This window comes from Sapajus apella, unplaced genomic scaffold (genome assembly GCF_009761245.1).
Source record: "Sapajus apella isolate SASKATOON/1434 unplaced genomic scaffold, GSC_monkey_1.0 scaffold4, whole genome shotgun sequence".
In the NCBI taxonomy this organism is placed as follows: domain Eukaryota; kingdom Metazoa; phylum Chordata; class Mammalia; order Primates; family Cebidae; genus Sapajus; species Sapajus apella.
In genome coordinates this window covers 13,351,225-13,375,634 of record NW_022436944.1, presented here as the reverse complement: position 1 = coordinate 13,375,634, position 24,410 = coordinate 13,351,225, and the positions used below count along the sequence as shown (strand labels likewise).

General features: G+C 39.2%; 1 protein-coding gene and 1 long non-coding RNA gene across 8 annotated transcripts in view; one reads left to right on the top strand and one right to left on the bottom strand.

The window, feature by feature from the left end:
* The window catches only part of MME (membrane metalloendopeptidase), a 96,918-nt gene that overhangs the window by 11,570 nt on the left and 60,938 nt on the right, over positions 1 to 24,410 (top strand). For all 7 annotated transcript variants that reach the window (XM_032262769.1, XM_032262805.1, XM_032262822.1 and 4 more), the window contains one exon: positions 23,573 to 23,734. In XM_032262769.1, coding sequence (XP_032118660.1) covers positions 23,573 to 23,734 — 162 coding nt within the window. The remainder of the gene's footprint in view (positions 1 to 23,572; positions 23,735 to 24,410) is intronic.
* LOC116539673 overlaps positions 22,617 to 24,410 on the bottom strand; it is a 34,861-nt gene continuing 33,067 nt past the window's right edge. The window contains exon 2 of the long non-coding RNA XR_004264138.1: positions 22,617 to 22,969. This is a non-coding gene — a long non-coding RNA (uncharacterized LOC116539673). The remainder of the gene's footprint in view (positions 22,970 to 24,410) is intronic.

Below are 24,410 nucleotides of genomic sequence, written 5' to 3'. Positions count from 1 at the left end.
AAGTTTGGAAAAAATCCTTCATGGAATGAGAACGCAGCAGATATCTTAGTGGGAAGACCATAGAAGTACACCTTTGTTAATTTGACTGTGGCATGTGGCAATTTGCTTTGGGTGGCATCCCTGGCACAATCTCATGAAAATTGTGTAGGGATATTACCTTACATTTCTCTAGTCAAAATTAGCATGTATCAATCAAATCCTTTCCAAGAAAAGGAATCAATTATGTGATAAATATACAAATATATAACGTGTTTTTTTACCCTCCAGGGAAATTTTAAGCAAGTAGTACACCATCATTTTTTAATGAATGGTCAAGAAATTGAAAACATAAAAAGTTGAATTAAGCAGTTAAAGAGAAAGAAAATTAGCAATGCCTGGTAAGCTAAGTAGTACTCCAAAAGTTTATTTTACAGCTACAGAAATTATCTACATGTAGAGGGGGTGGATACAAACTTACTTAGGTTGGAGTGAGGATCCTGGTTTGATATTTAACATTTTAGAATAAGAGATGTAGAAAGATTCCTCTTTAGTTGAAGGATCCCATTTTGTCCTACTCATAAGCAAATCCACGAGGTAGCAAGGTGCTTTCTGGTAAGCCTTTGATATGATATGAGGCTCAAGTTGTTAAAATAGATAGATTACTTGAAGGAAATTGAAAAATACAGAATTTAAAAAACCATAAGGAGAACGTTGCACAAGCTTTTCAATCCTGTAAATTTCCATTCTTTAAGACCATTTAGAAAAGGGGATTTTGTCAGGGGCTGGTGGTGGCTTGTTTTGATCCTATTTCTGAACTGACTGAAAACTAGCATACATTATTTTTGTTCAAAACATCCTAGAAGGGCCACATATTAGTCAGGTCTTCTCCAGAGAACAGAACCAATGGTATATGCATATAAAGTATCAGTTACCAAAGAACCAAGGACCTGGAGTTCTGATGTCTGAGAATAGGAGAAGGGGGATGCCCCAGTTCCAGAAGAAGGAGAGAATTTCCCCTCCCTCTGCCTTTTGTTTTATCTGGGTCCTCAATTTAGATGATGCTCAACCACAATGCTGAGTGTGGATCTTCTCTACCTAGTCCACTGATTCAAATGCCACTCTTTTCCATAAACACCCTCATGGAAACACCCAGAAATAATGCTTTAGAAATAATGCTTTATCAGCTATCTGGGTATCTCTTAACCTGGTCAAGCTGACACCTAAAATTAATCACTGTAGGCTACAATGAAAAGGATAGTCTCAACTGTGAGTGAGGATGTGGAGAAACTGAACCATCAAACATTAATGGTGGGAATGTAAATTTTAGTACATCTGGATCAAAATGTTAGAAACATTTTGGAAAACAGACAGTTTTTGCAAAATGTTAAATATATACCTTCCCTACAACCCAGCAATTCTACTCCTAGGTATTACTTAAAAGAAACGAAAACACGTATCCTCGCAAGAACTTTTTTGTGATTGTTCATTACAGTGTTATATATAAAAGCCGAAACATGGAAACATCCCAAGTGTGTATCAACAGGTGAATCAACAAAATGTCATATAGCTATGAACTACAACCACACAGCAATAAAAAGGAGCAGACTACTATTATGTGCAACAGTGTAGATGAATGTCAAAAATATTATGCTAAGTGAAATAAGCCAGACACACACAAAAAAACTGCCTATTGTAAAATTCAATTTATATGAAACTTCTAGAAGAGGCAAAACAATAGGGGCAGAAGAGAGAATATTGATTGCCTGAGGCTGGAGACGAAGCAGGGATTGGCTGCAAATGGGCATAAGGGAACTTCTTGGGATAATAGAAGTGTTCTAAAATTGGACTGTGACAGATTCTCAGCCTTTTGGCTAAAGATCAAGTGTAAATTGGATTGCGGTGATGGTTGTACAACTGTATAAGTTTGCCAAATATTATTGGGTGAATTTTATGGTGTTCAAATTGATAACCCAAAGATGCTAAAAAAAAAAGAAAAAGAAAAAGAAAAATCACCCGCATCCTTTCCTCCATCTTTCCAATGTCTATTTTTACATAATTATCTTATGCTTTGATCTTAGGCTTGCTATTGTATGTTGAGTCTATTGAGTTCCATTTTTGCAATTTAAATGATTATTTGTAGTTTTCACCATCTATGAAATCTTCCCTAAATAAACACAAGCTTTTTAGTTTGAGTGAGCCTCTATTATTTAATTGTATTAGCATTATATTGATGAAAAGTCTCTGGAAATAGTAAATCAACTGGGAAGTTAAAATTATTTCAGGATTAGGTGTTGGAAGCCCTGTTTTTGACTCCCTGGGGTCTCACTTGCAGAGGAAGTGAAAGACATATGTGCCCAGGTGTACCAGCCGTCTGGATCAAAGCCAGACTACTTGGTCTACCATAGAGCAGTTAGCAGTTCCTGCTTCTGGAAAAATGTGTTGGTTTTTTACACGAGTGCTGTGAGATGTTTCCCTTTTCACCTTGACTGGTAGAAAGTCAAGAGCCAAATTTGAATTTAACTTGAAATTATAGGACCTCTTTGTATAAACTTGCTTCATCAGCTTTATTCCTGTTCCTCTTTTCTTTCTCATGCAATGTATATTGCTTTATTTTATGTAGCCCTCTAAGGCCACTTTGAATTCTTTTAGGAAGAATGTAGGTTAATAATTAGATGAATAAAATATAAATTCCAGCAAGAGATTCGTGCAGGAGAAGGGCTGTTAAATTATATAGTTTGTTTCAAAGAGATGCAAGTGTTATGGGTAACAGAGACACAATTTTTGGAAGCTTACTGCTTCTTTTTCCACTAAGCCAACTTTTAGCATGGGAGATCTAGGATGTAAGTTTTAGCCACATCCTGTGTTATTAGTATGTGTTCCTAATTAAGTCAGTTCAGCTTTCTGCATTTCATTTTCCTTATCTACAAAATTGGAATTAAAAGTGCCTCATTTTACAGAGAAACAGCAAAGACTAATGACAGCCTATTTCATGTTACGCATCCTTCAGGAAGATGCACCGTAGGTATAATGTACAGCTCTGATTCATTTAACATCTTATTTCATGAAAATCACAAATGCACTATTTGTTTGTTTATTTTTGTGACGGAGTCTAGCCCTGTCACCCAGCCTGGAGTGCAATGGCACAATCTTGGCTCACTGCAACCTCCGTCTCCCTCCCAGGTTCAAGTTATTCTCCTGCCTCAGCCTCCTGAGTAGCTGGGATTACAGGTGCGTGTCACCAGTCCCAGCTAATTTTTTGTATCTTTAGTAGAGACTGGGTTTCACTGTGTTGGCCAGGCTGGTCTCAAACTCCTGACCTTGTGATCCGCCCACCTCAGCCTCCCAAGGTGCTGGGATTACAGGCGTGAGCCAACACACCCGGCCTTCAAATGCAGTATTTAACATTTTTTTTCTTTTTTGAGAATCAAATAAAAATCAAATCAAAAGGCAAACTATATGTATATATATACGTGTGTGTGTATATATATATATATATGATCCAAAATGTGTTTATTGAGGTGGTTTCCCACTCATCTTGATTCAAAGTGCTTTTAGTGCTGCTTCCTCCTGAAAGAACATCCTTCTGTAAGTTTGCTTTTCCTCTTGTAGGCTGGCAGAGGACAGTGGAGCAGCCAACGCACAAAACTATCATTTGTGCATGGCTAAAGACCGTGGTGATTTTATAGCATCCTGGGCATTTCACACCCAGGAAGTAGGAATTGGGGCCCTACACCAGGCGTTTCTTCTTGTGTTTCCTCTTCTCCTCTTCTGGAGAGAGATGAAGGAGAGCAAACATTATATTTTTAAAGAGGAAGTTATAGCCAGAGAGAGAGAAAAAAAGAAAGAGAAAGAGACAGAATGTAGTATATTTTAGATATTCTCAAATAAAAATGTATCATCCTTTATTAACATTTTCTTTGATTGCTGTGCTCTTAGCATGGAGGTGACAGTTCAGGCTTTGAATCAATTAGAATGAGCACAATCAGAAATGAACACTTGAATCTGTGTTTCCTGTGAAGAAAAACCAACAGGTACACCTTAATTTACCAACGTAGTTACTCTGTGCTCACCCTTGCAGACCTTTGCCATTATCCCTTTTCTTACCACTGATTAATCCCTAAAAGTAAATAAGTTAGAGGCCTGCATCAGGAGAATGACTAGATCCTTGGTATTCAATGTGTGGTCTATGGACCAACAACAGCAGCAGCAGCAACAGCTGAGAGCATGCAAAAATGCAGTCTTGGGCCCCACCTCAGACCTACTGAATCGGCAGCTGCACTTTCAGTAGCCCTTTCCGGTGATCTGTCTGCACAGTAAGGTTGAAAAGCACTAAATAATAGTGATGTTCAAATATGGCTGCTTATTACAATGGTTTGGGAAGCTTTTGAAATATACCTATGCTACTAAACTTTCTATTCTTCCTGGGCACACAGAATTTCCATTTCTTCAGTAGAGTAGTTTCTGTTATGTGTTAGGAGGAAAAGTAATTTAAGTAGATGAATAGATGTTAAGCACTATAGGAATTGCCTGGACGTTTGCATTTTTAAGGGAAGGTACATATTGACCAACTGATTGCTTTAACAAGTTCAATTTCAGACTGTGTGCCCAGTGAAGACTTTAAGTTAGAGAGGAGAGACACTGAGCCTGATTTTCTGCTAATCATGGAGAAGCCGAACCTGGAATGTCTTCCTAAATTTCCCCAGTGTAATGCAGGTATAATGTTTCTGTAGAGACTTTAGAACAACTTTTTCCCTCATCCATTCATTCATTTATTCATGTATCTATTCATTAGTTAACTAATTTTATCTTTTAAATTTTATTTTTTACTTTTTTAGAGGCAGGGTCTCCCTATGTTGCCCAGGCTGCCCTCAAGCTCCTGGGCTCAAGCAATCCACACACCTCAACCTCCCAAGCAGCAGGGACTACAGGCACATCCCTCCATAGCTGGCATTCATTTTTTTTTTTCTTCACAAAAGCATTAATCAAGCACCTTCTAAACACTGAACATTAGACATTGGAAATATGAACTAAAATACCTCCTACCCTCGGGAAAATGATAACCTGGTCAGTGTGAGAGACATAAACAAAATGGTTTGATAAGTGCTATGATAGTGACAAGAAGATTGTGTGTGCTACAGATGCTCTGAGAGAGGAGCAGCTAAACCATAGCTAAACTCTGGGAGTGGGCAGCCAAAGTGATGGCAACGAGGCCAGGAAGCCAGTCCCACCTCACCTGCTAAGTTCTGAAGGGTAATTGGATTGCCCAACCAATGGGAGCGGGAAGAGCCTAGGCATAGGCTGTATGCAAGATGGAGGCGAGAGCTCGATGAGTTTAGGACCTGGAAGTGGTTCATGATGGCTGGGGTGTAGAGGCTAGCAAGATGTGATGCTGGAGAAGTAACCAGGGCCCAGGTCACAAAGGGTCTTAAATGCCATGATAAACAGGTTGCAATATCTCCTGAAGTCTACAGAAAATGAACAAAATTAAAATGCCACAGGGAGCATCTAAGGGATTAAACAGTGTGTGGCATTGTCGAGATTGGCTGCTGTCTAACTCAGGCCTGGTAAAGTGGAGGCAAAGATTCACCCAAATGAGGGAATAATATTTCAGTGCTCCTTGTATGTGAGAGAGCTTGGCGAGATTGGGAAACTGAAAGAATTTCTGTAAGGCTGTCATAGAGGGTGTGTATGAAGATAGGAGAGTGGAGGCAAGAAGGAGAATTGTTCATTGCTGGCAAAATAAATAAGCAGGAGTTGGATTTTGTAGTCTTTGTTAAAGTGAATGCAGTTCCTTCTAGTAGCAGTGAGAAGTCACAGAAGGAAGGGTTTTAAAGGATGCATGACTTTGTCAGAATTGTTGAGAAAGATCACTGACTAGAACTAAAGAATGGCTGCAGGCAGGAAATTGGGCTACTGCACTTATCTGGATGAATGTTGTTTTTGCCTGGATTTGAATAGCAACAGTTTTTGTTGTTGTTGCTGTTGTTAGTTTATTTGGAGACAGAGTCTCACTCTGTCTCCCAGGCTGGAGTTCAGTGGCACAATCATGGTTCACTACAGCCTCGACTTCCCCAGACTCAAGCAATCCTCCCACTTCAGCCTTCTGAGTAGCTGGGGCTACAGGCATGTGCCACTATACTCCATTAAGTTTTGTAACTTTCTTTAGAGATAGGGTTTCCTCATATTGCCCAGGCTGAGAAATGGATAGATTTGTGAAGTATTTACTGGGAAGTAGAATTCATAAGACATAATGTTTCTGTAAATATGTGAGGTTGTGAAAAAATAGGCGAGGTTGTGAAAAAGAAGTGAGGGAAAGGTAACTCAAGTTTCTGGCTTGGTAAATTGGGTGGTAAGCTTGGCCGTTCACCAAGCTAAGGAACACTGAAGCACAGCTTATTGGGTAATAGGCTGGGACCAATGCAGTGAAGAGTTCACTTTGAGACAGTTTAAATTTGAGATACTGGTACATATTTGATTTGGTAGACTTCAGGGAAGATGGCGTTGGAAATAAAGACTCAAGGGTCATCAGCATGTGGATGATATGGTTGAGATTTCCTAGGGAAATGGAGACGGGAATCCAGAACGGCATCACATAAAGCAACATTTAAAAATGAAAAGAGGAAGAAACTCCAAAAGAAACCGAGACGTAGTATTCAGAGAGACAGAAGGAAAATCAGCAAAGTATAAAATCACCAAAGCAAATGGAAGAGCAGATGTCAAAAATTAGAGCATGATCGTTGGAATTAAACACAGCTGAGAGATTGACTAGGATAAATGTTGAAGGCAGAGAGGAAGACATTGAAGATTCAGGTGGAAGACTGGAAAATTGATGAAGCTTGTCCATGGAAGTAAAAGAGGATATGTATCCAAGGAAAAGAATGTAGGATTATTCTGAGATAGAGAATGGCTGCCTTCTCCTTTTATTTAATACCAGGGTGAAAGAAGCAAAGATGGCCAAAAGGCAAATATGTTTGGAGGCTGGAAAGGCCGGGGGGTTGAATGGGTCATCATCCAGTTGGCCTCTATGAAGTAACAAGCAAAAATCTCCCCCTGGGAGTGAGCTGGTATAGAAAGTAAATAAGGAGAGTATGAAGACTAGAAAGGGTCCATGTGAGGAGTGGGCCATGCACACAGAATTGATGGCTCTGTTGAAGTGGAGGGCTGTAACTTGAAATGGCATTAAACCAGGCAGTTGTGGGGTTTCTCCAGCATCACCAGTAATAGCTTCAACAGATATTGTTGGGCACTGTTTTAGATGCTAAGGTTACCCAGCACCTAAACACAGAGTGAGCAACACAAAGTCCCTGCTCACAGGAGCTTACAATAGTAAAGGAGACAGTAAGTAAGCAAACAAACACACATATAAAAAACATTATTAGATGTCTTAGCCTAGAGTTGGAAGGGAAAAGGAAGGCAGCTGAATCAATTCAGGGTAGGCTCATTCACAGGGGCAAGGGAATGAAATACTTTGGTGAGATGATGGTTTCAGGGATGGCACAGGATGTACGCTGGATAGAGGATATAAATGAAAGGTAAGGTAAAAATAGAGTGGCCATAGGGTGAGAGTTGTTAGTAAAGACGAAGAGCAGGTGTAGAGGGAATAAAGAAATGAAACAAAAAATTCTAAGGATCAGCAAATTTTTATTGGAAAGGGGGTTACTCGAGATGAATATTTCAGAGGTACAGCTGTTCTGTGTTGTGAGAACATTAAGATCTGAGAACATTAAGATGTCATTGTGAAAATGTATTCACCAATGTGAAGTGAAGATGAAAGTCAGGAGAGTTCAGATGGTTAAGAAACTCTTAAGCTAGAGTATACCAGAGGTTGTCCACAGGGTCTCTGATATTACATAGCAAGATGGTAGAACTTATCCATGGATGGGCAGACTGCAAAAGGTGCCAGAGTCTTTTTTTTTTTTTTTTCGAGATGGAGTTTCACTCTTGTTGCCCAGGCTACGGTGCAATGGCACAATCTCAGCTCACCGCAACCTCCGCCTCCCGGGTTCAAGCAATTTTCCTGCCTCAGCCTCCTGGGTAGCTGGGATTACAGGCATGTGCCACCGCGCCCAGCTAATTTTTTGTATTTTTAGTAGAGACAGGGTTTCTCCATGTTGATCAGGCTGGTCTCAAACGCCTCACTTCAGGTGATCTGCATACCTCGGCCTCTCAAAGTGCTGGGATTACAGGCGTGAGCCACCGTGTCATATCAGAGTCTTAAAGAAGTGGAGATTAATGCTTTTGGAGTAAGTAGAAGACAGAGATAAAGTAGGTGAGGCTGGGATGGTCGACTGACAGAAGCTTAAATAAGCTGAGTGGAGAGTATAGATTTGGCTATTGCAGAGTGATAACAGAAAACAAGTTTGGCTTTTCCATGTTGGGGCAAAGTGGAGGGATATGCCACCTGATGAGATTAGTTCATATGGATTAGGATTTTCAGTACATGGGTTGTCACATGTAATTATCACACAAAAGGGTAAGCAGAGGTGCTGGAGGGCCACCTGTCTGGCATACGGTGTTGGGATTCCATTTGATAGAATTATTAATGAATTCATTTCTATTCATTTTTATCTTTCTGCTATCCTAGATAAAAACTCAAAATGAATCAATGAGTTTTTATCTTAAAATGTTTTGTTTAAACAGTTCTCAGAGGTATAATCTTCCTTTCATCTTCCATTTCTTCAATCCAGAGGAGTCCAACTGTAGTGCCTTAACTGTGAAGCTAATGAAATGGGGGTTGGTCCACCTCATAGACTAGACCAGGTGATTTCGAAGTTAAATTGAAGCCACTGAGCAAGTATCCAATAGCCAGCAGTGAATTTGTTTCTCTGTGTTTGATGCTTAAGCAAAAACAAACAAGCCAAGTATAAAAAGATGAATATGTCCCAGGCCATACCTTCTAAGGCTTTTTTTTTGGTAATCAAGGCTTTTCTGAACTTCAAGGAAATTCTTATTTAAAGAACTCCCAAATCATTAAAGACTTCTAACAAGATATGCTTGAAGATTTGGTAATTACTTAAAAATACTTCCAGAAAAGAAAGCTTTTGTTACATTCTTTGGCTTAATTTTACAGAATAATGAAATTAGCTGAATGAATGTTAGGATGTTTCTGATACTTCTGCCAGTTTGACACTAAATGAATTATTTTCAAAATACATGTATATAGTAATTAATGATATTACTAACTTAGAAGCCAAGAAGCAAAATAGTAATAATTGTGTTTGTGACAGAGAAATAAATTTTAATCATGTTTGAGTGAATCAGATATACAAATAATATTATGATAAAATATACACACAGTCATTAACTATAAATTACTCAAAGCACTGTACATAATACTCTAGCAAGGATCTGACAATATGTTGAGAAGAAATGATTCAAGTGAAACCTTGAAAGTCACCTTAAAGAAACTCGCATCATGCAACTATGAATCTTTTAACAGCTCCTGTAAAAGAGTAGAGCTGAATGCTGTGGCACACACGTGTAGTCTTAGCTACTCAGGAGACTGAGGCAGCAGGATCACCTGAGCCCAGGAGTTGGAGATTAGTCTGGACAACGTTGCAAGACCCCATGTCCCACAAATAAATCAATAAGTTCATAGCAAGAGGTGCTATGAAATTTTGTGATGTAGTTTGGATATTTGTCCTCGCCCAAATCTCATGTTGAATTAATCCTCAGTGTTGGAGGTGGGGCCTGGTGGGAGGTATTTGGATCATGGAGGCAGATCTCTAATGACTTGGTGCTGTTTTTGCAATAGAGAATAAGTTTTCATGAGATCTGGTTGCTTATAGGCGTGTGGCACCTTCCCATCCACTCTCTCGCTTCGTTTCTCGCCATGTGAGATACCTGCTCCTCCTTTACCTTCTGTCATAAGTAAACGTTCCCTGAGGCCTCCTGAAAAGCAGATGCTGGTGTTATGCTTCCTGTAAAACCTGCAGAGCCAAGACCCAATGTAACCTCTTTCCTTTATAAATTGCTCAGTCTCAGGTACTTCTTTATAGCATTGCAAGAACAGCCTAATACACTTTGTATAGTGCATATCAACTATGGTAACAAAATGAAAACAAAGAAATGGGAAGCTCTGGGAAGTTGACAGATTGGTTGAGCTCCATATGGGACTCCAAGGGTCAGTCCCATTCCAGGGCCAGGTACTCACTGGGGCCAAGGTCAGTAGCTCAAATGTCCCACATCCAGTCAGCCCCCCACTCCTGGTGATCTGTCTCTGACACCAGCTCTAGTAAATAGGTTTCTTTCTTCTCCCTTGGGGATCTCACTCCTGGCTCATTCTCCACTTCTGGAAAATTCGTTTCTTTTTTTTTTTCTGTCTTCTGGGACTGAAATCTAGCTTAGCTCCTAACCTCATGACCTTTCGCCAGACAGTGGAGAACTGAAGTTTCCTGGGTCAGCGCACACCATCTGCTGGTTATAGCTCCCTCCTCATGCTGCCTGTGGGTGCCCTCCCTGTGTGGCTTCTTTCTGTTGCTTGTAGCTGGATACACGTCTTCTGTTGATGGTCCTTTATAGTCTGACTAAACCAGGATTCAGTCTCACTGGTCTCGTCTAACCACTTCTACCAGAGCCCAGTTTATGTGAATGATGAATGCTTTATATCAAAAAAGAAGGTTTCTTCATTTACTGAGGAAGGAACAGCTTCACTGATTTTGTATGCCAACACAGACAGCCAAGGAGCCTGCTTGCCCTTCACCTATCAGCCATCACACCTATTCATTTTCAAAACCTAGGAGGGGAGAATTGTTTTTTTGTTTTGTTTATTTAGCAAAAGAAAATCTAATTATATGAAGTTCAAAAAATTGTAGATCCTGCCTATCTGACTTTAAAATGAGCATTGAAAGTAATTTTTTATTCAGGGATAGTAACAAGAAAAAGAAGCTAGTATCAGAATATTTTAAGATTCTGATAAAGTGCATGTGTGGGTTTTAGTTTACAAATAGCAGATGGTGATGATTTACTACAAGAAGATGTAATTAATTGAGAATGAAGGATACTTTTGGAGTGTCCATTATGGGCTAGTCATTGTGCTAGAGGTAGGAATTAGAATTCTTTCCCTGGGTGGAGGTATACTTAAAATTATTGCTTTTGTATTCTATGGATTACCTTGAAATATACTTTGAGTCATTTCTCAAAAATTGTGCATACCATACTGATCTGTTAACTCATTGCATTGTTGATCTAAGGCTCTATCCCCCCACCTAATCATATGGTCATACATATTTGCAGTTCACAAGAGCCCTGTCTGGATTCATGGAAAGAACTTGCTCACACTTGGGCTTGAGAAAGCATAAGTAAACTTGGCAGGACATGTGTTAACAAAATGATTTAGAGCTTTGCAACCAGCCATAACCATAAAGACAGCTTGGAATAAAAGTAAAGCTGTTCCCATGAGGGCTTCTAGGGCAAGGCTACTGTTTCTTACAACCTCAGCAAGAGTGAGGTCTCTTTCCCATGATCATATCCCCCCTGTTCACTGGGCAGGGTGACAAAGACCAGTCAACAACAGGCAGGGTTCCTGGCATGTCGAAACCTTGAGACCCACCTCTTCCTCCTTTATCCCTTCTTCAGAGGGTGGCCTACCTGTCCACACCTGCAGAGAGTCACTCTGCATACCAGGCTTCTTTTGGTTGCTTCTTTTGTCAAAAAATGTCACCTACTTTCTCCGTCTGGGATATAGCTCAGAACCTGACTCAAATATTTGTTGAATGGTCAAAGGAATGAATGAATTGCTCCTCTCTCCTCTACCTTTGACTGGTAGCTCCTCCTTCATTCCCAGAGCATCCTATACACTTTACCTATAACCCATATCTCACTTGGTATTACTTGCTCAATGTCTGGGTTTTGTCCACTAAAATATAAGTTTTTACTGTTTCTATCTTATTCATTATTCTATTTCTAGCACCCAGCAATGTGTAAGTTATCAATCAATATTGATTGAATAAATATACTCTCAGGATCCTTATTTTGAAGTCACAAAGTTATTGATGCCTATGCAAGGTGATTTATAAGCACACCTGATACACAAATATAGCAGTAGCAAAGAAACGTTTTCAGTCTAGCTAGGTCCTGCTTATGCAAGTTCAGACTTCTCAGTTCAGTATTTCTCTATCAAGCCTCCTTGGTTTAGCCCCTTTCTGTCTGATCCATCTTCTTTGCTAGCAATAAAGTCAATTACTCTCTTCTCAGTTGTCTAATTCACCCTGCTAATTCTACCCTCCTAAGCTAGAACTAGGTTAATGAGGAAACAGTTTTGGGATGTGTTTCTCTTTCCCACCATTTTCCTGTTTAAGGGAAAATTTCAACTAATTTTCTACTTGGGTAAGCATTTCCAGCTCTCTAAAGGCAAAGTCTCTATCAGAATGGTTTTTCTTTTCCAACTCCAGTTTGTTCTGAATTCCTCCCTTCTCAATAATTCATTTCTTCTCTCCTTTAACCCTCTGTGCTCTCCTTCTCTTGAACACCATTGTTCAGCTAAGTGTTGCTGTTCTTCAACAACTACCATCCTGTAAGACTCCTCTATCTCTGCTTACTTCATTCCTAACACATCAATTCAAACTCCTAGCCAGCTCACACATACATGCATAAACTCATTTATGGAAGGACATTACAAGTGACTCCTTACCTCAGCTGAATAAAGTATGAGCTTTAGTTGTCAACTGAACACTGAGTAAGTTTGAGAATTGAAAATAAGATCTGAGCATTGCAAAACAATCTTTCCTATCTAGATATAGTTACAATGTAGGAGCTCACGTGCCTTAGAAAATAAACGGTCTTGTTTGAGATGAAACCCTGCAAGTTCTGTGAGAGCAGAGATTACGTCTGTTTATCACACCATGGTATGCTCAGTTCCTAACAGTGTTGGATATATAGAGGCCCTCAATATTTGTTGAAATTAAATGAAAAGTTTCACTCTTTTCATGCTTCACAAGAAGAAAATTCTTTGGAGAAAGCAAACAATTAACATAATCTTCTGAATCTTCTATGATAGAAAATAGCTATTCACTCAGTAAAAATATAAACATATGGAGCCAAACACGGCATTGTGCCAATCAAATGTTTGGTTTATTAATAGTTACTAAATTTATTAGTGCTCTCTAGAGAAGAGCCTTTTTAGAACTTGACATCATTTTAGGCAGCATTCAGGAAGCACTGTTGGCTCAGTTTGTCCTCTCGCTGTTGTCTTTTTTTACCACTCCCTAACCAAAATTGATGCAAAGGCAGGCTGCTTTGAGTTACTCTCAGTAATTACATATTATAGAAGTTGGCTGGTTATTCTCGACCAACAATATGATCCAAAATAACACAATGTTTAAACAGGAGGAACATGGGTGTGGATCCTTGTTGCACCCTCTTCAGAGTTGTCTGCCAGGGTCCAGGGAACTTGAGATCTATCTGAAGAGTGTTACCAAGGGAACAATGTAGCCTTTTCATGACCTTCTATAGCTTTAGTTTAAAAAAGGAACATTATCATCATTTGCTAACATTATAATCAACAGCAGATCTGATAATTCATTTTAAGTGATATACTGTATTTAAATTACAGTATAATCCCTAATAGCTTTTTGCCAGCAGAGTCTTTCAGGATTCAAAATGCAAATTGCACCTGAAGAAGAAACATTATTTTTAGACTTATGGCACTTTAACTTAACTGTAACCCAGAGTACTTTTTTGTATTATTACTAACAGAATATGTTTCTGTTGTGAATTCTGGAGGAATCCCTACTGGAAAATAATTGCCAGTCCTCCCTTGGCTCTGAGCCATTCATTGAAATGGGCTATGAGATAAGACTGAAGAATTTCACCAATTTAGGGAGTGCCAACTAAAGATTATTATTGTGAATCCATTAGCCATGAGATTTCTGTTATTATCTCAACAAGTTCTAAAATCCAGGGCCAAATGAGGTGAGAAAATTTATATAACTATATACATGTTATGGAGCAATTAAAATTTTAATTGGGTGTCAAGAAAAACAGTAGTTGCTCTATAACTTAATTTGCGTTCTCTCTCCCTCTCTGTAGACTTTCTGAAAAAATTTTAATGTTATTTAGAGTTAAGGGAGAATGATACTGTGGAAAAAGCATCAGCATAAAATTAGACCTAGGATCAGCTTTAGATAAACTCCTTAAATGTATATTGGTGACCTTGAGTTTGTAACCACCTCATACCTAGATTTCCTTAAAATAGGAGTATTATGTCCTACTTTATAAAGCACTTCTAAGGAAGAAAAATGATTAAAACCCAAGGAAGTTTCACATAGTATAAGAGCCCAGACGCTGGCCATTGGGCTACTTGAATTAAAACCACAGCAATATCCTTTGCCAACTATGTGAACTTGGGCACAAATTACTTACCCTCAATTTCCGTACTTGTAAAATGGGGGAAAAATATAGTTACCATATAGGGTAAAAAGAAAACAAATATTAAAGAAAGCATTTTAAAAATTGCTAGCATGAAGTAGGCACTTGGTGTTTGATGTATGCCAAGTGTTGGCTTCTATTGTTATTATTATTACATTTAAGCATCTTTGGCTAAACCCAAATGAAAATCCTATAATTTACATTGTATATTTAAATATGATAGTGAATTTATCTGATAGCAAATGGATCCAGGTTGGTTATTCACATGCTTGTGCCTATGTGTGTATACGCATATTTGTGTTGTATGTATAAGACCTATGCATTTAATGTAAATTAGTCACATGTATATATGACAGATTGTTATAAACTAATTACTCCTCAAACTAGAACAGCAAAAATAGGTCTCCTTACTTAAGAGTGCAGCCGTACAGAGGAAATTCACTATGCTTGGAAACTTCCTTCACATCTACTTATATAAGTCTGAACAGGATGGTTTCTTGGTACTCACCAATTAGACAAGTATAAGTCGTGACCTTGGCTTTCTTGGAACATAACCACTGGTTGACAGGGAGTGTTTGAGTTAAATGATAAACTAGCAGTCCAGATTACACTCAGCATCTGGCATCCCCCACTCTCCATCTTTCTTCAGCCAAGGCATCACAAAAGCAATTTGGGGGCAGGGATTTTCATTTAAAAATGGAAGAGTAGATTGTGGAAGTATCCTGAGTATTGGTAATGAAAGCCATTTGGTTTTTATTAGCATTAGAGTCTATGTGCCTGCTAGTTTTCAGTCATTTTCTCTTCAAGAATGGTCCCCCTGATTCCAGTTTTCACATTGCTGCCTTTTGAATTGAATCCTTTGTGACCCGTTGTGATTACATTGCATTTTCCTTGTGTTCTTTTAAAAAGTTCTGACTTTGTCTGAATTTTGATTGGGGGGATGGTGGGAGGAGGGTGGCAGCAGGGGAATGGGGTCAGCTGTACTTGAAGAATGTTGTCAAAAGAGATTTTTAAATTGTCAAAAATAGGCTAAAAGTAATATCAAGTTTAGTGTCTGTTAATAAGCAAGCATTTACAACAGAAGGTTGGGTCAGAATGGGTGTCCTAAGGTCTTTACAAAGAGCATTTGCTTCTGGGTGCCCCAACATTTTCCTGACCTCTTTTGGACACTTCTAGAACAATTATAAGTCAGGCTAATTCTAATGATGTTACAATACTGGTGTTGTGTGTTTGGGGTTAGGAAGCTGAGAACTTAGGCAATTTGCAGACCTCAACAAGCTGAAAACAGTTTCATTTATATACCATTTCCTAAACCTTAATTCAATGCAGATGAAGAATAGTCAATGTAGGAATTTTGTCATGCCACCGGGGTATATATGTAGTATGTATGTTGTAAATAGATGCCTAACCTATTTAAAACATGGCGAATTTATAGTGACCAAGAGTTTTTAAAATAGAGTAGTAATTGAGAAAGAAAATATTTGTACCGTATTCCCACTTAATTTTCTTTCCTGTTTTGTACATTTTTCTAGACACTTCAAAAAGCCTCAAAGAAAAAAGGAATATAAGCATACTCATTACTCATTATTTCTGGATTCTGTGTTTTCTAATTCACCTACTCCTTAAAATGTATTTATTACCCCCAAATCACTACTTGCAGCTTTTTCACAGTCATTTACAGACATGCACAGACTGGTGAAAAATCTTTGAGTCTTTCTACATACATGTACTCAGCTGAGGTTGAACAAGGGAACCATAGACAAGGATGCTTTTTGTAGTCTATTTACTCAGCATTTTTTGCATTTTTGTGCTTTTTGCTGATTATTTCACTGTTAAAATGCTTCCACAACCATAATGTGGAAATGCTCTCTAGTGTCTTAAAGCACAAGAAGGCTGTGATACGCCTTACAGAGAAATACTGCAATAGATAAACATCATTCAGGCATCAGTTACAGTGCTGTTGGAATGAGTCAGATGTTACTGAATCAACAAATATATTAAATAAGGTGTTTTTAAACAGAAACACACATAAAACAAGGCTATGTGTTAATCATCTGTGACCAGAAGCTCACGGGAACCTAACCTTGTATTTCCCCTAGGGTCAATAATTCAATATTCACTAATTCAGTATAGTAGTGACTTTATATAGAACAAAACTCATACAAATAACAAGAATAAACCATACTTGTTTTGTAATTCCTGTGAAATCATTCATACGGGAAACTCTCAATGACCTGCTAAGTAATGACTAACATTAAAAAAGTTAAACCCATAAAAGTGTACTACAGCACGAAACTTTATGCTATCTAGAGTATTCATTTGCTGTTTGTGACTATCATATTTATTTCAACTCTCTCGTGTTTATTGACTATTTCCCCAGGAGCACTGGACAATGCATAAATTTCTTTAAGCCCTCCCTCACCCCCTCACCAGAAAACAAGGTTCCAGGGATTGTGCATATATAAATATCAAAATAGTTGTTGTGTATAGTGCCAAAGTCTTATTTTCAGTTAGCAAACTGTTGGTAATGTTGGAAAGCAAGGGATGCAGATAAGAAAGGGGAGATCTTGTGGCTTGGAGGTCATTCAAAGGCAGACTTAAGGTTGCTTCTTTTTAAGGGAGACCTGTAATGGGGTCCCATGTAACTGGAATTTCACCATGTCTAATAGTGTCTAACAGAATGATGGAATGCTATGCCTCACGTTTCTTCTGAGAGGCCTATGAGCCTCCTGAGATATCAACAAAAATGTTCTTTGATCATCAGAGGAGAGAAGTGATTTTGAATGTAGTACAGTTTTTGCTATTATAATTTCTCCAGAACCAGGCCTCTTGGTGCTTGTGTTCTTGAGAGAGGGGGTAAAATTCAAGAGACTTATTTACCTGTAGGCACAATAGCTCTGCTCAAGACTGGAGACAGTGAAAGATGAGGAAGGGAGGCATTTTCCCTGCATTATCCAGCTTCAGCACCCAGCGGGGACTGGATCATGGACAGGGTTTGGGTAGGAGGCTGTGGAGGCTAAAGTCAGTGGAGCAGAGTGGAAGGAAGCCTTGAGGTCGTGGGCTTGTGCATGAGACACATGTGAGGTTCCCTGCAACACTCTGCCAGCCAATTAGGCTGAAGTCACTGCAAAACATAGGTTGCCATGATGTGAGCCCATTTGCATTTGCAGCCTGAAAAGGCAAAAGGAAATATTCCTACTTCATGTAAGTATGGGACTATACTTTTCTGATAGTGGATCTGTTGGTCCTCATTTCCATGTTTCTCTATTGTCTAATGTGGTGGTTCCCCCTGACTGCACATTAGACCCACTCTAGAAAACCTTAAAAAATGTCTGTACCCATCCCAAAGACTCTGAATGAATTCTTAGATGATTCACATGTTTAGCCAGGGTTGACAAGTACTGCCCTAAAACATATTGCTGAGATTTTTCACGCTTCATTTTCCAATGTGCTCCAAAGACAACTTAGGCAAGATCCTGTTACATGTACACTTCAAAAAGATACACCCCTGCATGGGCCTTTGAGTGTACCCACCTAGAGTGACCTCCATGCTGCTTCCTGTCTGCTTGCTCCACTGTGAAGAATTCATCTGCGGACTCTCCAAGTCTTGATGCTGTACTTTGTCCTGCCTTTGTCCCAGCACAAGTTGCTGGTGATAAGTCTGACAGTAGGGAAGGAAGGCGGCCGTGACTTCAGAGTGGCAGGAAGGAGAGGAAGTAAAGAAGGCAAGGCAAAGGAAGACTAAAAGCGTACTTGGGAAGGAGTAGAAAAGAAGGCTGTGCAAGGCGCTGCTTCTCTCATGCTCCCCACCAGCCTTCTGCATCCGAAGCAGGGAGGGAAGGTTGTGGGCTCAGAGCCATATATGCTTAAGTGCAAGTCCTGGGGCGCCATAATTTACTAGCTGCTTGATCTTGGGAAAATTACTTAATCTTGTACAACTAAAAAGTGGTGGAACTCTGGGATTCAAAACAGGTCTGTCTGGCTTAAGAGCCCAAACATTTTCCCAGTATGTATACAATATCTTCCAATCCATATGCACACAATACATCTTTCAGTGAGGAATACAGCAATTAATAATTTCCCAGATGCTAGTTGAACTTGTTTTTAAATTCCAATAGTCAAATAAGTTGGGAGAATGTTACAAGAAGATTAGTTAAAAAGAAAATAGTGTCATTTATTATCAGCTCGAAACATTCAGAGTTGTCATTTGTAAGAAATAAGCTCATTATTAATAGAAGATTACTTTTCTTGACTTTGTGTGACCATTTTCTTAAATTAAAAATAAACTTTTTTCCCCTCATTGCAAAAGCGATGCATGTACATCTAATACAAATTGGAAAATAAAGATATGCAAATAATACAAAATTAAACACACTCATAATCCCTCCTCCCAGATCTAACTGCTATGAATATGTTAGTATATATCCTTCTAGATTTTCTGTGCTTTTATGCAGATTTTTAATCTGTATAAAATCTTTCACTTTACAACATCTGGCCAACAATATTCCATGTCAATACATTTGACTTTACTACATTATTTTTTTATATTTACTTATTAAGGTGAACAATTTTGTCTGATTTTAAACCACATTTGTTTACTCAGATGTCAGAGACCCACAGATAAGGAAACATCTGAAGAGCCCAGGTTGGCTATGTGGAGAGGTTGAGTAATTCAAAACAAAGTACAAAACATAAAAACAATTACAACCAGTTTGACAGTTGCACGTCTGTTTCCTATGGCCTCCTACCCACAAGTCTACACTGACTTCAAAGAAAAATCAGCACAGAGGAGGTCCAGAGGATAAGGTGCAAAACGAGAATCAAACCCACGATAAGAGATTAAAGGAAGGTTGATCAAAGACCCAGCATAAAAGTGCTAGCCTATGACTTGCCTTGGCCCGTGGCCCCAAAATATTCATCAGAACAGAGAGCTTTCTTTGAAGTGATTGAATACATCCATGCTTAGACAAGCTCTCTGGTCAAAGGGAAATTTAAAGAGTGGCCCTGGAAGGAGTTAGCAAAGTTGCCTCTTCCTTTCTTTGCTCTGTACAACCCTCACAAACTGAATACTGTTTCTTTGATTTGTTGTGCAGATGCAAGTAGTTTAACCTGTACTGGGTATTTGGTGAGGAAATTCAACGTAGAAGAGGGAAAGGCTAAACTTTTTGCCTCCTGGAAGATGTGGGAAGTACAGTTGCATTTGCAGGACAGAGAATTTGCACTCATGATCAGAGAACTGCAACCACTAGCCATCCTTTGGGTTCAGTGTTTAAGGGCAAGTGGCATTTCCAAATAGGCAGTAAGACTTGTTCATGACTATTCGTGTTCATTCTGCTTGTTCATACTTGTTCATTACTTTTATGAGTCGAGTTTATAGCTCTGTGATGTTGTGACAGAAGCCATTCATCTCCCCAGAAAGGGGAAGAAAACAGAAGTCCCCCTCCAAATGGCACAGCCTTTACAATATTCAGTTTAAATGTTTTTAAGTGTCTTAAAAGAGAAGAGTTATGTGCTGCTGAGTGTGTTCTTAGAATGTCTGTAGTTAGCACTTCTTTCAGCCTCTAGTTTTCTGGTTTTTTACTTTAAGTAATAATCCTATGTATTTAGGATCTTTGTTTTCACCTTCCCCATTACCATATGGGAGAAACCCCATATCTACTAAAAATACAAAAAATTAGCTGGGCATGGTGGTGTGGGCTTGTAGCCTCAGCTACTCAGGAGGCTAAGGCATGAGAATCGCTTGAACCCAGCAGGTAGAGGCTGCATTGAGCCGAGATTGTGCTGCCGCACTCCAGCCTGGGCAACAGAGCAAGACTCTGTCTCAAAAACAAAAAAATAAACGAAAAAAAAGTTCAAGGGAATTTCTTTTTCCCTCTACCTTTTTTAGATCAGTTTTCTAGTCTTTAACTGAGGTGTTAAAGTTGGAGTTTTTACTGGCAAGTCTTGAGTGAGCACAGTGTTAGGCTCTGTGAGAGAGAAAATGCATTTTCTATTTTCATGGAGCCACAGTCCAGGTGAGAAGATAACGAGTTTGCATGCAAAAACCGAATATGTTGCAAGCTGATACAGACTTTTGTCAGGCCAGTCTTTTATAAAGAAGGAGTATTTGGATTGGGCTTTGAAAATGCCTGAAATTTCAAAACGTGCAATAATATGAAGGAATATTTATGAGTACGTGTTGGGGCCAGGTAACACAGTCAAAGTTGCAGAGGCAGAAAACCATAAGGTGTCTCATAGAAACTGAGTATACTCACTTAACTGTGGCAGATGGCTCATGTGAGAAAGTAGCAAAGGAGAAGCTTCATTAGTTCTATTAGTGTTCAAATGTGCTATGGAATCTGCATTTTATTATGAATGCAAAAGGATGGTATTGAACACTTTGGAGTGGAAAATGATATTCTGAAGTATTTTGAGAACATTAATGTGCCTGTGGAGTGCAGAATGGACCCGGTAAAAAGAGGCCTGGAGCCACAGCTTGGTCAAAAGGGCACAAATAGAGTCTGAGAGAAAGAGAGCTTGAGACAGAATGGAAACAATGGGAAGGATAGAATGGATTCTGGAGGCAATGAACTGAGAACTGATTTGACTTCTGTAGTGAGGGGAGGGGAGCAGAGTGATGGGCTGTAAGAGAAGGTGGTAAGAAGACTCATAGATGATTCAGTCACACATAAACATAATTGCACCCCTACTACCCAGGTGCTAGGTGATGGGAATACAAAGAGATTAATCACATCAACAAAATAGCTAGATAGACAGGGTAGGTATTCACAATGAAAAACTCAAAGTAATCTCATCTAAACATTGAACATAGTGAGGCAATGAGCTCTCAGGAGTTGGGAGAATGAAATATTCCTTGAAGTTTGGAGTCACAGAAGCATCAGGGAAGAGATGGAACATGAGCTGAACATTGAATGATAGGTAGAATTTGTAAAGAATAGCAGGAGTAATCAAAGCTGTGGGATGAGGAGGATTAAAGTGAAGGCACAGGACTAAGAAAACACAAGGAATGTTTGTGACATATTGAAGAGGCCCATGGTTGGAATAGAGTTTGCATAAAACACCAAAAGGGGAAAAGGGAAAGGTAGAGACACACATTTAATCTGGTAATGGTTTAGCAGCCAAGTTAAAGATTTTGTTTTTATTTTTATTTTTGAGACAGTTTCTCTCTCTGTCACCCACGATGGAGTGCAGTGGTGCGATCTTGGCTCACTGCAACCTTCGCCTCTTGAGTTCAAGTGATTCTCCTGCTTCAGCCTCTCAAGTAGCTGGGACAACAGGTGCCTGCCACTATGGCCAGCTAATTTTTGTATTTTTAGTAGAGTTGAGGTTTCACCACATGTTGGCCGGGATGGTCTCGGACTCCCAAAGTGCTGGAATTGCAGGCGTGAGCCACTGTGCCTGGCCAAGAGTTTGTAATTTAACCTGGGAAATGTCAAGCCACTGATATTTTTTGGCAAGGTTGTGGCCAGTGTCAAAGAGTCTTTTGCAAAGTTTGGTCTGTGAAAGATGTGTAGAATATATCAAGATGAAGAACTGGATAACTTCTAGTCAAAAATGAATGAAGATGTAAACCAGGTACCAATCAGAATAAGAGGTATGGAAAAGAGGCAAAGGAATTACCAGTAAACCAAAGGGAAAGAGAAATACAGTTTTGTCCAAGGTTTCAAACCCAGGAGGCTATGATAACAATTGTGCTGTATACAAAAGCATAAAAATCATGAGAAGACTGCTCTGGAAACAATGCTGAGAGTTTTGTATTAAAGAGCTGGGCCCTGAGGTGGCAGACAAGCAAACATGCCCAAAAGGTGGTTCAGAGTGGGGGCTTGAGGCTTAGCTGGAAAACATATTTATCGTACCAAACATGGAATATTATGCAGCCATCAAAAACGATGAGTTTGGGTCCTTTGTAGGGACATGGATGAACCTGGAAACCATCATTCTCAGCAAACTGATAGAAGAGCAGAAAATCAAACACAGCATGTTCTCACTCGTAGGCGGGTGTTGAACAATGAGAACACATGGACACAGGGAGGGGAGCACTACACACTGGGGTCAGTTGAGGGGAAATAGGGGAGGGATGGTGGGGGGTGGGAAGCTGGGGAGAGATAGCAAGGGGAGAAATGTCAGATGTAGGTGATGGGGAGGAAGGCAGCAAATCACACTGCCATGTGTGTTCCTATGCAACAATTTTGCATGTTCTTCACATGTACCCCAAAACCTAAAATGCAATAAAATAAATAAATGGGGAAAAAAAACCCATACAGCTCAGCAATTGTTTGAAGTTTTTAATTAATTAATTCAGAAAATGAGGTGTTTTCAGAAGCTCATCTGAGAACTTATATTCTCTTGATACAGATGAATTCTCAATTGCTCTTTTGTTTTTATTGCAAAACAGTTCAGCTTGTATGAGATGGAAAGTGGGGAGGGCAGTAGCAGAATTTTTTTGGTTCCAGGTATAGACGTTATGGGCATTGGGCCATATTCTCCTCTTCACTGGAAATAGTTCCTATTTTACACATCTTTCTATCAATTGCAGCTTTTAGCAGAGTCAGCGTACTGATTATAAATACTCAGTCTTTGTTGATTTGCATTTTCATCATAGTCCTCAAAGAGAAAAGTGGACCTGAGAAAAACTAATAAGCTTACAGCCAGTTTTATAATGACAGACTCTATATAAACAAATGCAAATTGGATGTCAAATTTGAATTATAAAATTTATTTGAGCAAGGTCCAGGAAGTAATAACTGTGGCTTCAGATCCTTTCTAAAATGATAAAAATTAATTAACAATCTTCCATGGCTTAGAGTCTCAGAGACATTCAAAAGTCACAGCACTTTGAAGAGAGAGTTGGCAACTAATGTTATCAGAGTGAAGAATGACATGCTAACCTCAGGCCCAAGATGGCCAACTCAAAGTAGACCTCTATTCTTTGTTCTTCTGAAATAGGAACTAGCCAGAAAATTATTCGGTGGTGGGGTGGGAAGGCTGTGGACCCAGGGTGGAGGGATTCACACAGTCCAAAATAAAATGAACCAACTATAGTAAAGGAAAAAGAACTATACACAGATAGCATTCGTCATCCATCTGAATTGACTTACATAAAAAAGAAAATGGAGCTTCTGACAAATTGATAACAATCAAAAGGGAGCAACATGCCTTTTTCTCCTTTTAAGCTACATAAGAAACACACCCATCATTTTATCTAGTCTTTTCTCTGTTCTTGCAGCTGCTCGACTGATCCAAAACATGGATGCCACCGCTGAGCCTTGTACAGACTTTTTCAAATATGCATGCGGAGGCTGGTTGAAACGCAATGTCATTCCCGAGACCAGCTCCCGTTACGGCAACTTTGACATTTTAAGAGATGAACTAGAAGTCATTTTGAAAGGTTAGTAGAGATTGTATCTGTGCATCAAAGATTTCTCTCTTCATATATTCATTTTTTAATATGCAATTGTTAGCCATTACAAGGAATGTCACAAAAGATTAAAACATTAATAATCCTTCCAGGATTTGTATACCACTACCAAGTCACCCTGATAATGGCAGACACCAAAATTAATATGTTGACATCTCTTAGCATTCCTGCTTTCATTTGTAGGTATGCAAATGATAAAGCTGTATCATCCCTAGAAATGGCAGGTTTTTGTTTTTGTTTTGCTTTGTTTTATTTTGTTTTGAGATGGAGTTTCACTCTTGTCACCCAGGCTAAGGTGCAATGGTGCTATCCTGGCTCACTGCAACCTCCGCCTCCCAGGTTCAAGTGATTCTCCTGCCTCAGCCTCTCAAGTAGCTGGGATTATAGCACCCACTACCATGCCCAGCTAATTTTTGTATTTTTAGTAGAGATGGTGTTTCGCCATGTTGGCCAGGCTAGTCTCGAACTCCTGATCTCAGGTGATCCACCTGCCTCAGCCTGTCAAAGTGTGGAGTTACAGACGTGAGCCACCATGCCCAACAAAGATGATAGTTTTATGCCATTTTACAGAAGAAAAAAGTTTAAATGATTGCCACAAAAAACTACTTCTGTAGTCTCCCTACCCAAGCCCTGTGTTAAAGTCACT